General features: G+C 40.2%; 1 protein-coding gene across 2 annotated transcripts in view; it reads right to left on the bottom strand.

Annotated features, from left to right (window-relative positions):
• SFXN5 (sideroflexin 5) overlaps positions 1 to 15,140 on the bottom strand; it is a 401,437-nt gene that overhangs the window by 82,234 nt on the left and 304,063 nt on the right. For both annotated transcript variants that reach the window (XR_011030199.1, XM_068274564.1), the window contains exon 13: positions 6,236 to 6,353. Coding sequence is in view for 1 of the 2 variants with exons in the window: in XM_068274564.1 (XP_068130665.1) it covers positions 6,236 to 6,353 (118 nt within the window). In the remaining variant the exon portion in view is untranslated. The remainder of the gene's footprint in view (positions 1 to 6,235; positions 6,354 to 15,140) is intronic.

The following is a 15,140-nucleotide window of genomic DNA, read 5'->3' as shown; positions in this document are numbered from 1 at the left end:
AGTGTCTGGCTTTCTTCTGCCCTATTGTTTAAACTTTATTCACCGTGAGCACAGGCAACAGGACTTCAGTGCACACTACCACTGCCTATCTAGTGCCAGCAAACTTTCTACCTATTGGACCCTAAAGAGATTAACCTTGACTGGTCATTGAAAGAAGAAACAATGCTGAAGCTGGAATACTGTGGACACATAATAAGAAGGCGGGACTCATTGGAGAAGACCCTGATGGGAGGAAATGATGGAGGATGGCAGAGATTGAGATGGCTGGATAGGATCATGGAAACAAGAAACGTGAGCGAAGACAAGCTTCCACAGGCAGGAAAGGATAGCGGTGCCTGCCGTGCTGTGCTTTATTGGGTTGCAAATAGTCAGACACGTCTGAATAGTGGCTGAACAACAACAGGGGGTGTCATGGGTCATCTAGTGGTTGCTCCAAGAGAGTGAGAAGTAGAGAAAAGAATAGGGATTTCATTCCACAGTGGAAGCCTGCTTGGTATCTCAAAGTAAGGACTTTTGGTACCGAAGACCAGAGAATAAGTGTGCATTGCGTGCAGAGCAGTTAATGGGGTCCAAGATCAAAGAAAGTGGAACTGGGCATAGTAGAGGTGCTGTGGTCCTTACCCCGGAACTGCCAGCTACTGGTATGTCAAGGAGAAAATGTATTTACTACTCCTCAGTTCCAACACAACTTTATAGGTTTAGTTAGCTTTTACAACCAAAGATCGAACAAGGCAAAGTCTGCATGCAATAATGCTGATTAGTGTGAAGTATAAGTAATACCTTTGGAGATTCCTTTTTAAAACTGAAAAAATGTCTTTGTTTAGCTGCGCTTACTGCAGCTGCACAATTTTATTCATACGCACTTAAAGACACCCTCCAGCATGTTAAATAATTAATTTATTCTGTACCATTTGTAAATGTTTAATGTACAATATGATATTAAAAATTAATACAACCGCATTCCTCTGGTCAGCAAAACTGCCGTGGCTTTCCAAGCAGGTCAGGAGTCCTGTGGCCACTCAACAGTTTCCTCGAACCGCAACACAGGAGGGTGTGACCACAGAGCTCCAGACCAGTTCTTAAAATGTTTCGGCGGTACTTAAAGTAAACCCGTAAGTTTGTGAAAATAAAAAATCAGATACTTGCCCCTAGCCTGAGGGGAAAGCCGTCAGTGCGACTGCGCACTGCCGACAAGCGGATATTCTGGCGAGCCAGTGCTGGATCCCTTCTGTTGAGGAGCTTCCCCATTCTGAGGTAAGTACCCCCTAAGGGCACTTTCTTCCCTTCAGATCCTGGTAAGAATATTTGAAATTTACATGTGAGCGGGTGGGTGAGAAATGTTAATATTCGAATGTACCTTATATCTATACAGGGCAAATAAACAGAGGTGCTCTTTAATTTTGTGATTTTGCTTCAATTTGGTTCACGGGCTGTTCAGTTAAACTAGGCCCAAAGTTTGTGGTTAGATAGTCACCAAATCTGAACTCTGCCTAAGTTAATGCGGAAAATTTCTGTTATTGAGCTTAGGTCTCTGAACAGTAGCTAGAGTACCCAAATATAACTACGTGGCAGGGAAAATCTACCAACAGTAACCGGAGTACAATTTATATATATATATATATATATATATATATATATATATATATATATATATATATATATATAAAATCGGGGTGTGTGTGTGACTGTGTGTCAAGGTTATAAAAAGTGGGTGGAACCAAAAACAAATTTCACTGGGAAAATATAAAATGCAGCCATTCTTACACCGTTAATAGCAGGGTTCTCACACTTTGCACAGTTGGTCACTGGGTGACTGGGATTAATAATGAGGAAAAAGGGTGGAGCCTACAACAGCCAATCAAAATTAATCTGTTGATTTTCAAGGGGAATATTTAAATTGCTGCCATTCTTACACTGTAAATGGCAGAGGCCTCACAGCTGATACAGTCAGTCATTGGGTGACTGGGGTCCAAATTCAGTAAATAGGTGGAGCCACACACAGCCAATCAAATTTGTTAGATTGATTTCAGACATTCTGTTACTGGCAGGGTTCTCAAACTTGACACAGTTGGTCATAGATGACTGGGATTAATATTCAGGAAACTGGGTGGAGTCTACAACATCCAATCAAAATTCACCTATTGATTTTCAACGGGAATATTTACATTGCTGCCATTCTTACACTCTTAATGGCAGAGGTCTCAAATCTGGTACAGTCAGTCACTGGGAGACTGGGGTTTACAGATTTGTTTAATTTCAATGGGAAAATGCAACTTATTGATGCTAAGGACCCCAAAGCTCATAAAGTTGGTCATTGAGTGATACAGTTAGAAACAGTGGGCGGAGCCAACAACTTTTTACATGGGAAAATATAAACTTCAGCCATTCTTACACTGTTAATGGCAGAGTTCTCAAACTTGAAAATCAGATTTCTTTGCTGGACAAAATGCTTCCATTCACCCAATTTTGATGCCTGGAACCTGAAAGCTCAAAACTTGGTCATTGAGTGACTGTGTGTCAAGGTTAAAAAAAGTGGGTGGAGTCAAAAACAGATTCCCTGGGAAAATGTAAACTGCAGCCCTACTTCACTGTTAATGGCAGGGTTTCGAAACTTTGAACAGTTGGTTACTGGGTGACTGGGATTAATATTCAGAAAAATGTGTGGAGCCTAAAAAAGCTAAGCAAAATTAACCTGTTGATTTTCAAGGGGAATATTAAAATTGCTGCCATTCTTGCACTGTTAATGGCACAAGCCTCAAACCTGGTACAGTCAGTCATTGGGTGACTGGGATTCAAATCCAGAAAAGGGGATGGAGACAAAAACAGTCAATCAGATTTGTTTCATTTCACTGGGAAAATTCAAATTATTGGTGTCAAGGACCCCAAAGCTCACAAACTTGGTCATTGAGTGACTGTGTGTCCAGGTTACAAAACCTGGGTGGAGCTAAAAACAAATTTCATTGGGAATATATAAACTGCAGCCATTCTTATGCTGGGTACACACGATGAGATTTCCCGTTCGATTCCCGGATCGATTCGATTAAATCAAACATGTTCGATTGGATTTCGATCGTTTTTTCCGTCAATTTTGCATACCTATCATGAAAAAATCGATCGAAATCCAATCGAACATGTTTGATTTAATCGAATCGATCCGGGAATCGAACGGGAAATCTCATCGTGTGTACCCAGCATTACACTGTTAATGGCAGTTAAACAGCCTATCTGATATGTTTAATTTCTATGGGAACATACAAATTATTGATGCCAATGACCCCAAAGCTCACAAACTTGGTCATTGAGTGTTTGTGTGTTAGAGTTAGAAAAATGGGTGGAGCCAACACCAGCTAATTACATACCCAGGCAACGCCGGGTCATCAGGTAATAATAAAATATAAATGGCCTCAGTAACTTGGAACAAGACACTTTAATAGCATATAACACACCCGCAGTAAAATGGTTTGCAATTAATTTGTGACTATTAACACATCAATTGTAAATGGATATTTTTTTTCCTACATTAAACAATGGTCACTATCCATCTCAGACATTAAAGTGACACTGAAGGAAATTTTTTTTTGGATATAATGAATTGGTTGTGTAGTACGGATAATTAATAGAACGTTAGTAGCAAAGAAAATAGTCTCATATTTTTATTTTCAGTTATATAGTTTTTTTATAACATTACATCATTCTCTAATATTTGCAGTTTGCACACTACACTCAGCATTCAAAATGATTTCACAGAGCAGGCCAGTGAATGTTTGAACTTTCATCTGCAGAAAAAAAACAAAATACAGTGACAGAAACTTGAGATAATAAGCTTTAGAGGACAGAGCTCTCTGCAACTTTGAAAGTCGTGGAGCTCAGTGGCTCTTTTGCATAGATAAAAACTGGAGTTTCTTAACTCTTCCTGTATTGGAAATAATATTAGACTCATATCTCTGCTGGTAATGTTTTATTTCTGAGCTGTACTACACATACAAATCATTATATCATACGTTTATTTTCTCTTCGGATTCCTTTGCTCTAAAAGATTCTTTACATTAAAAAAGGTACTACCAGAAAAACCCCGGTAGGAGAAAAAATTACAGGTCCCCGATGGATAAGGCAATCCAGAGCAAGGAGTACGCAATAGCTGAGACAACCCTGGGGCAATGAGACGGCTATTGCATTCCCCTTGCATTGGATGGCCTTATCTATCTGGGACCTGTGATTTTTTTCATCAATCCATGTATATATTTTATTGCCTTTGAGGAAGGGTGCATAGAGGCCTGAAATAGACCGGTGCAATCACACTCTTGTTTAAAACGTCTTTGTTGGAACATATTTGCACTGCACATTTTTGCAAATATGGGCTCTTTTATATCTCTTGAGTAGCCCCCTGGGAAGCACTTCTCTATCTCCAAGATTGTTCTACATAGGATTTTAAGCTGTATAAAATTTCCAAAACCCATTGACCCAGTTTCAAAAAAACCTAGTATCACCTGTGTTAATGACTACCAACCATTTGTTCTCATCCCTGTGATCGTCAAATGCTTTGAACAACTAGTAACCACACATATCAAAGCCTCCATCCCAGCAAATCTAGATCGACACCACCGAACAAATAGATCAACTGAGGACATCATCTATGTAGCTCTCAATGCTGTCCTCTCACACCTAGAAAAGCCCAACACATATGTTAAGACTGCAGCTCAGCATTTAACACTATCGTACCTAGCCAGCTGATCAACAAACTCTATGCACTAGGTCTTTTCCTCAAGCTTTCAGGTTAGGAAAACACACATCCTCCCCCCGCCCCTGAGTGCTGGCGTGCCACAGGACTGTGAATTAAGTCCTCTCCTCTATGCACTTTCCCCCCATGACAGCCAACCTATCCATAAATCAAACATAATTGTTAAATTTGCATTTATATTAGACAACGAGGAAGCTGCAAACAGGAAAGAAGTTAGGAACCTGACTGCATAGTGTGACATTAACAACCTGTTATTAAATACAAAAAAGACCAAAGAAGAAATTCTGGATTTTAGGACCACTAAAAAGACCAATCACATACCGATACGGATCAGTGCAGAGGCTGTGGACAGTGTTTCCAACTTTAAGTTTCTGGGAGTCAACACTGCAGAGGACCTGTACTGGGCCGCCATCGCTTTAGCTGTAACTGGCAAAGCACAACACCTCTATTTTTGAGAAAACTAAAGAGAGCTAACCTTCCACAGATGCTGCTGGTTAATTTCTACAGATGCACTATTGAAAGACCAACTGCATGACGGCCTGGTACAACAGCTGAACTAAAACTGCTAGAGAAACCCTGCAGCGAGTTGTAAAAATAGCAGAGGTCACTGTTGGCACTGAACTACCATCACTCAAACCCTGGTATAAGACTCGCTGTATGAGAAAGACCGAAAACCTTATCAAGGACAACACTGAACCTGGAAAATGCCTTGTTTGAGCTACTTCCATTAGGTAGATGTTTAGATCAATCCACATACACACAAGATGACTGAAAAACAGCATTTTCCCATCTGCCATAAACTTGTTAATCTCTGAATCTTCTCTGAGATAATTAACACTGTGTGCATTTTTAAATATTTTAAATATCTGGCATCCTATCTAATAAAACCCCTGTGTCCCTGCGTAGTGCCGTCTCTGTGTAGCTGGGTCCGTGCTTTTTGCTACTGCGCATGTGCGCAGTACGGACCCGGACAGCCGTTGGGACTGGAGGACAGGGCCAGTGAGCCGGGTGGGCGCGAGTGGCGGGCGCACTTTGAAAAAAACAGAACTAGAGCCCGTTTTAACCTTTGTTACTATCACTAAGTTCCTTGGGGTTGTCATGAAAAGTGATTTTATAGTATTACACAATGACAATAAAGTGCTTGAATCTTGAAATCACTTACTTTGACTTATAATTATTAGGATCTCATGAACTAACCCTTCTTCTGTTGATAATCTGCCCGTGGGCACTGGGACAGAAAGTTTCCATACAGGAAATGAGAGGAATTCTCAGAAAACCGCAAAATCTGGACGCAAGTCCTGACCCTTTCCTTCTCCAGCACTCACATGAGGCTTGTACAATAATTGAATGAGTTGAGCTTTACTGTGTACAGAGACAAGACAAACTGAAGAAAATAACTGGATTTATAAGCAGACTGCTGTTCATTCAGCAAATCAGATTCCTAGTGAAATAGACAAGACACATCATGTGACAACGTGGATGAATCACGTGACTAACCTCAGACATCTGTGGGAAGAGACTGATGGCTAGAGGCAGAGCCAGACCGAAGGCAGCAAGGCACACAAGGCTATGCACTGGGATGACCAGTCTTGGGTATGTTCGCAGCAGTGATGTCCTAGAGGAGATAGGAAATATAAAATACGTGTTAAAAGGAAACTAAATTAAAAATACTTTCAGTTACTGTACATGATTACCATCTGAATCTGGAAGGCTTTTCATTGTCTCGTATTCAAATAATATCTCCTTTCCACACCCACTATCTGTGGGGGTACCTCAGGGCTCTGTCCTTGGTCCTCTTCTTTTTTCCATTTATATGCATGATCTCAATAACTTAAATTCATTTGGTTTTTAATATCAATTCCATGCTGATGACACACAACTGTATCTCAGGCCCTCCTTTCACACATTTTAGACTGCTTGTCTTCTTTATCCCCTTTCATTCCCGCTTCTTGAAATGTAACACGCGTACAACAGAACTTTTTCCACCATCTCTATCCACTTATCAGACTGATATAACAGTAAACACATTTGAACGCTCTCTCCTATTCAGTTTGATTCATTAAAGTGCAGTAAACCTACCCTGCACTAGCATTGGGGATAAAATAATCTCGCACACTACGTGTGGTCCTGTCAGCATAGAGTGAGCTCTGAAGTTACGTGCAATCCTACTTCCGCACGATGCGCTGTAGCAGGACACTTCACTAGTGCGGCCGCTACTGCATTAATTAACATAGTTAATTTCATCCCGCAATGCTTGAGTGCGGTAGGTTTCCTGCACTTTAATAAAACAACCTGATTTATCCCACACATTTATTCCCTAACCAGCTCCTATCATCTTCAACTCAGTAACACATCTCGCATTCAACCTTCCTCACTCATGACATCACTAAAATGATAGTGTACAACCTAATAATATCTGGCTTACCTACTAGCTCGCACCATAGTACTGTACATCTCACTATTCTCCAATTACCATCCAAATCACAATCTCCATTCTGCACACGACTTTCATCTTTCCTCCAATAGAATCACTTCCTCCCATTCACCTATACAAGATTTTTCATGCACCTCTCCCCTTTTGGAATTCCCTTCCTGAACTCATCCATCCCTCATATATCTAATTGAAGATGTCCGCTGAAGAAGTGGATTCTGCACATGAAATTCCATATATCTATGTGAAAATGTCCCCTGAAGAAGCAAATTCTGCCCATGAAATTCCATAGATCTATGTGAAGATGTCCCCTGAAGAAGCCAATCGTGCCTATGATTAGACATTTAGACGATACACTATGTGAAAGGTAACATTTAGCTATGTATTTAGGCTGTACCAAGAATACCTGAATCCTTGGCCAATTGTGATGAACATCCAGCTACAATCAATGGAATATGTATGTGGACAGAGACTATAATGGATCAATCCAATGAATTGTGTTGCCTGTATATATGGTATCTCCCTTTTCTTTAACCACTTAATGACATGCTGACTTCTAAAAACGTCCTGCTAGAGCCTCTTAATGGCTCCAGGACATTTTTATAAGTCAGACAGTGCTGCTATTGCTGCTGTGCGCATGCGCGCTCCCGCGGCAGCATGTGCACACTCCCGTGCATGCACGTGAAAATAGTGGGGGGAAAAAAACGCCAAAGAAAAAATACACCTTTATTTCCAAATAATATATTGTCACCATACTGTGTACTAGGGACATCATTAAAATGTTGTGATAACCAGGACAAATAGGCAGATAAAATGTGCAGGTTTTATGTAGCAGTGTTTATATTAAAACCGTAGGGGATGAAATTGGAGAAATTGTGTATTTTTTCATTTTTTTCCTTGTATTTCCCTTTAACATGCATATAAAATAAAGTAATTACTGAAAACAAATATCAACCCCAAAAAGCCCAATTGGTGGTGAAAAAAACAAGATATAAATCATATCATTTCATTGTGATTAGTAGTGATTAAGCTATTGGCAAATGAAAGGGATGAGCACTGAAAGGTGAAAATCGCTCTTGTCCATTAGGGTAAAAAACCGCCTTGGAGTGAAGTGGTTAATAAACCTGGTTGGATACGACATTGATTGATTTTAAAGTACAACTGCAATCAGGACAACACAAGAATATAAACAGTGTAATGAAGCAAAGTAGTTTGTTCATTGTCCAAATATGTGCTTCACTGTACAGTACAGCTTACTTCTTGCCCTCTATAGATTTAGCTGGTGCGGGAGTGAATCAGAAGTAATCATGTGACTCCCAAAGTAAGAAGAAAAATAGAGGTCAGACTATTTTCAGCAATGTAGTGGAAAACGTGGCTAAAGATGGTTGCAAAGGCCGGTGATGGAGTAAGCGATAAGCTTTGAACTTGGAAATTGTTTGCACATTTGTTTCTTCAGCTACACAGCTCACTACCCAACTAATCTATATTCAGTTCTCAATTCTATGCGCAAGAGATGAGTGGGAGCTTATGGCAGTCATTATGCAGACCTTATAAACTAAGAAGGTATTGCTACACAACAAACCATATCCATAATCTTCACATTCCTTGGTGTCAGTAGTGATCTTCTCATGGAAATAACACCACCACACCCAATGTATACAGACCCCACAGATTGATAGACCTATATGTAGGTCAGCATGCAAATCTTAACACTAAGTTGTTTTTCACCACAATGGCAAAGCAGGTAGCAATACTCTTCTATAGAGGCATCCTTTATCTTTCATAAACCAGTAAACTTTCTTCCATAGATCAATAATCTTGTAAAATAACCTCAATGCAAGCAGACACCTCCAATAGTGTAAACCTGTATGGCCGTTTATTGCTTTAAAAAAAGATGTACACTTACAAATTCCTTGACGTAACAGATCGCATAGAGTTTTTAAACGGGTTCTCCTCGTATGTAGGGCACTGGCTGACCCTCCTGTGGTCCATTCCATTTAGTCCGCTACAACCTCTGCAATTCCGCCAGGATCCTCCACTCTTCCCTACAATGAACCAACTATAATTTTTATATTGTATCCCTGAAGAGGTTTGAGTAGCTGTGTAGCACCAGCTTCCACACACAAATAATGTAGACTTTGCCTACTGTAAACTTTGTATATACAAAAAGAGATTTCAAGACCCCATTTTCTGAATTTCTAAGCCTGCTAGTGCAGGGGTCAATGGGAAGCCAGCCAGTGCACGGGTCAATGGGAAGCTATCCAGTGCAGGGGTCAATGGGAAGCCAGCCAGTGCAGGGGTATTGCTTCTGTATGGACGATGTTTCACTATGTACAAAAGAGTTGTTCAAATGAACGAATATGCATAACAGTGGAGGTGTTCGTTTTAGGTACTTATATCTAGGAAGTCCAAACAAACTAGCATTTCCCTACAAGGAAAGGGTGTTTGAGAAAATGGCCATTTTCCATGGCCGACATATAGTTAAAGGCCTCATCCACCTTTTAAAGCATCGAATGTCTTGTGCAAAGAGCACTCACCTTTACCAGCTAAGTCCCATGGCGATGGGGCCCAGTAGGCTAAAAATATTGGGCACAGACAGTTCATGGCAAAGGGTAGAGAACACACATGGCGTCCATAAGAAATAAGGAACACATCATTTGAATGAAAAGATCTCACGTTGCCAAGAATGGATAAGTAAGAAGGCCAAGTTTCTGTAATCATGAGGAACATTTTTTTCTTTTTTATAGATTCTCTATTTATAAAGTAATTTTTCCATACATCTAAACATGAAACTTTTCACAGAAATATACACAATAATCAACACTGAAAACTACGCCTTAATTTAAATTCTCTCCACATAGATTCCCCCAACCCCCTCCAATTGCACAATCTAGACTAAACACTCCCAAAAAGTTGGATGCAAAGATGCCTCTCTTTAATCAGAGCTTGAGGTGTACCAAATACTAGCACCATATCTACGGCACATATGACTATATGAACTTGCGTTTAGATTGGAAAGCATGCCAGCAGAATGAAGACGAACAGAAGAAGAAAGGGGGGGGGGGGGGGGGAATAGGATAGGAAAACAAAAAAAAGAGCCTAAGGAACTTAATATAGGTTCTCTATCATGACTTTCCATGGAACAAAAAGACATGGCTTCTGTCTGATGAGATGCAGAAAGGATGAAGGACAATTACTGAGGCTACTCTGCTTTAAGAAAACAGCGTATGATATCCGAAGCGGCCTTAATTATTGAGGGTTCAAGAACATTTTGTAGTGGTTTTTGGGTTAGTTGGCCATATAATAGCTTATATAATAACTTTACACTTCAGTTCTTTGCTGGAGTGCCCACACTTATAATGCCCTATGGGAAGTCAGACCCTGCCGTAATAAATAGTTTTCCTTTAATCCTGAAGGATGTCCAGGTGGGTGCTGTAGCAAATTTTACAATTGAATGAAGATGAATAGCCAACTAATTCATGACTAATAGTGTGATGTAGTGTAGGGCAGACCAAGAGAACAAGACTACTTTGAGGTCATACAGGAACCCCCATCAGATTGAGTAAGAATAATGCAAACCCGAAACCCTTGGAGTCAATATCTTATGGAGATTCTGCCTAATAGGCAAGGAACTCCAAAGACAAAAGAGTTGTGAGATCTCCTAGAACAGAGTTCCCCAACTATGTCCTCAAATCCCACCAACAGTGCAAGTTTTACAGGAAACCACAAATGTTCCCATGTGGGGTAATTTGTGTCTCAGAAATGCTCATTTTGTTCCTCTGTGGATTTTCACAAACCATGAAGTGTTGGTGGGTCTTGAAGACTGGGTTGGGGAACTTAGTCCTAGAAGACTTGTAAAGATCTTGAAATCTTCAAGAAAGAACGAGAGTCTACAGCTAGGCAATGGAAGGTTTCCATCGAGCTTAAATTCTGGATCCTACTCTAAAAGTAGTCCATTTATACTGAGTATTGTGTAATAAGTAATTACTTAGTGCTCTGAAATCAGCACACAAACTAAACACTTTATACAAATATTTTGGTCTACCACACGTGACAGCTAAAAAAATAACGATGGCTAGCATCTATACAAGTCTTTGAACTAAGTCATATTCTTTTTGGTCTCAGCAGCAAGGCAAATAATTCCCCCTCCTTCACTGGTAAACATTTAAGAAGGATTCTGATTGGCAGGCATATTAAAAAAACTAAAACAAAAAGCGGTTCATTCAGACCCATTAAGCTAAGATGCCCAAGATTTTTTTCCTTTGAAGCAACCTAGCACAACAGAAGCCATTCTTAACCCGTAACTGTAGAAGAGGCCAAGTCTAATCATCACACTTCCCAACAGCCACCTCTCACAGCTGGCGTTAATCTGAAAATTAAGTCATATTTTTAATGGGGCGGTAGCCATTCCTTTTTTTTTTTTTTAACACCAAATCTTGGCAGATGCCCACAAACTTTTATCAGGCTTCTCAATGCCTGGGGCCTCCTTGTGAAGAAGACTGAACCCAACAGATAATTTCTGTCTATCTTCTGAGGCCATCAATAGGCCATTGGTTTCCCCCTAATTAACAGTTACCGCTCATTAGTTCCAGGGGAGACGTTTTGGTTGCAGGGTGTCTGCTTCCTATATGCATCTACACAAAGACAAAAAAGAAAAAAAATGGATGTGAGATTGAGTCACTTAATGACTTGAGAGAGAGAGAGAACATTCAAATGAGGCCCCTAGGGCTGCAAGTTACCCGATGGAACAGGAGGCCTGAGCCAGCCTTGGCTTTTGTCTGGCAGAACGTCACCAGGATCCAGAGCTGAGGAAGTGTCGGAGCACCTACGCAGGATGTAGCAGGATCGATCAAAGCGAGCGTGAAAGTGTGTCAGCGTCGCTGAGGTGACAGGTACAAGAGATGGCACAGCTCACTCGAAAAAACTCGGGCCAGATTGCCGCTTTTAATGAAGGTTCTCAGGTTCTTTTTGCTTTCCTCGCAGGTAGGGAAAAAAAAAAAAAAAAGTACTTGACGGTGGCAGCTGATACCGTGTTGTGTGCCAGTCGCCTCGAACTGCCATTGTGTGGCTTCTCCGCATATGTGGTGACATGAGATGTAACAAATGTGACTTGAAATAGACTTATTGCAGTTTGGGCACGTGCGACACTCTGCCGCTAGATCATGATAAGTAGGAATAATTAATTACGCCGCAGTGATTCAGGTTAATGTGTTACGGCACGTGTTGGATAGAAGCGGATTGCAGTCTCGCAGTCTCTTTGTGTAGGCCAGAATTTGCAATCAGCAGTATGCGTACCCGGAGGGCAGACATGTCAGTCTCCACCGGAACATGTACTCTACTGCGCACGATGACTATAGGGAGGGCTCCTATAGATCCTTCAAGGGCCACATTAATCAGGTTCCAAAATATGCCCCATCACTTTGCAGCTTACTCGAATTACAAAACAGAGAGAAAAACATGACTTTATAGGATTATTATTATGAGTATTGAGTTATAAAGAGCCAGCAAATTATGTGGCACTGTGCAAAGTAAGAAAACATAGGGTACAAAAAAATACAGACAATGGTGTACATCAATAAAGGATTGGTACAAAAAACAGAATTGGTACAAAAAACAGAATTGATAATTACAGTGACAAAAATATCATGATGAATAACAATGTATAACAAATTCCAAAACACAAGAGGGTGAGAGAGCCCTAGTATCTAAAGGAATTGGAAGGGGGCAAGAGGTGGGGTAGTATACAATATTTACACCAAGAGGCAGTGCGTTTTAGGTCATCTAGTACGGAGTGCAACCTGGCCAAAGGTCGAATGTTCTAAGTTAGAATGTAGGCTTTCGGATAAAGTTTTAAGGGAGTGTTTAAAGATTTCAAAGGTTGGAGAGTGGTGGATGTGTTGTAGAGGAGGGGTGAAGCACTTGTATAGGTGGATGCGAGGAGGTAATTCTAGAGGAGGACAAAAGAAGGTCTATGAGATGGTGGTTAGGTTGGTATCTTGAAACCAATGAGATGGAACTAGGAGAGAGATTGTGAAGAGCTTTGTAGGTGCGAGTTAAGAGTTTGAAGGATGGAAAACATGAATACAGTTGATGGTACAAGAAAATGTGTTCTAAACCTCTCGACTGCAACATTAAACAACAAATTGTAAGAATGCACCTTGAATGATTTATAGAACAGGGTGGACTTAGTTTGGATTCTTAACTAAGAGTAATACAGAAGGAACGATTTTTAACTATTAGAAAATGTCTGGCTGTCCTGCTGATTCTCTGATTTGAATATTTTTTTTACAATAGGTCCCCACTAAGCCAGTTTGGCTACTTGTACAGCCACAGTGGATCCTATGTACGTTTTATCGGTTCCACCACGTCCTTTGATATATACATATTTGCATCTGTTAGTGTCTGATATACCCTAGATTCTCAACATCTAGTAGGCGTACCCCACACGGTATGTTTAATGGGCCCAGGGGGTACTCAGGCTTTTACATAGTTCATTATTTACCGTGAAAGACCTATAGAGTTTTAGAAAATCCTTTATCAAATAAATCCTATATAAACACTAAATTAAACAATAACTATGTATTACTAGTAAATACATCTGTGTCAAAGAGTACTTGACATAATCATATGAAGGGGTATTTGGTGAGCACAGGCTTTGAAAAGGGAGTACATACCATTACAATGCTGAGAACCACTGGGCTATACCATGCGTTTTGTGTTTTTGACAGTGGACAGCAAGAGACCTGATGACAACTTCCTGCGGGTGGAGTCTCTCTCTTTGTTGCTAAAGTACCCATGGGAGGACAGCTGCAGCCTTTTTGTACAATTTCTTATATTTTGCCCAGAACGGAAAATCCTCATTTTTAAGACAACATAAAGATATATGGGCCCTTATTCAATTCACTTTTTCTCCTAAGTTTTCTCCTTGGTGATGTCTTTCACCTTTTTAATAAAATATTTTTAAGCTATCAGCAAGCAAGAAAATACTAATTTTGACAATACTTTTTTGTTTACTTTTTCAATTTCAGAATGCTAAAAAGTTATTTTAAATAGAAGACAAAAAATTATCTCCTAGAAAAAAAACATTAAGAGAAAAAGTTAATTGCATACAGCCCATGGTGTATTAAAGAGTAACTGTCAGGCTGCAGAAGCTAATTTAAACCTCTATTCTCCTGTGTTAAACAGTTTAGAAGGAAGCCAAAAAGGCAATACTGAAGATAAAGATCTCTCTTACCTTTGATGTATGCTTATCAGCAATGCTTAGACCTAAGCAGGACGCAAGCCGCATAACATACTGCAAAGCATTCTGGGGCCCTCCCCTCGGCTGCTAAGGAGAAGACGGGATCAAGTTTCAGCAGCTTCTAAAACTCAGTCCAGCCACAGCACAGATAAATCTCGGGGCAGCGTACACTGCAGGAGTCCGCTATTGTTCCTAGCCACATGGCTCATTAATATTCACTGCAAACTAGTGTTATTCAGTATGAGCTGTTCTGTGATCAGAAAGCAGGCAGGACATGACGACACATTTGGCTTCACAAACATGGAACCTGCCATGAGCTGTCAGGAGCATCATTCTCTGCATATACTATATACAAATTCTGTGAAATCCAAACGTGGACAGTGAAATGCATATGTAATGTAAGTACAGCCTATATTTAGCTACTGATATATGTGTTTATTTTCTCTGAGACCCTATACCTAACAGCTCCTCTTTAAGGAGGAACTTTATTGAAAAATAGTAGTATGGGAAAAAAATAAATGAATACATTGCAAAGTGGGAAGTTAAAAAAATAGAAGAGATCACAATAATGATTGATATTTGCAATATAATTTGTTCGTATTCTTTAACCCTCCTGGCAGTAGAGGATTTCTCTGCCCCGGGAGGGATTTTTTTTTGAATAAAAGTTGTTGTAGCATTTGTAGGTAGCAGTTCGCTAGCTACCATAGTCCCCCAAGTCCCTCCACTCTTTT

This window comes from Hyperolius riggenbachi, chromosome 1, assembly GCF_040937935.1.
Source record: "Hyperolius riggenbachi isolate aHypRig1 chromosome 1, aHypRig1.pri, whole genome shotgun sequence".
In the NCBI taxonomy this organism is placed as follows: Eukaryota; Metazoa; Chordata; class Amphibia; order Anura; family Hyperoliidae; genus Hyperolius; species Hyperolius riggenbachi.
This window is presented reverse-complemented; position numbering and strand designations above follow the sequence as displayed.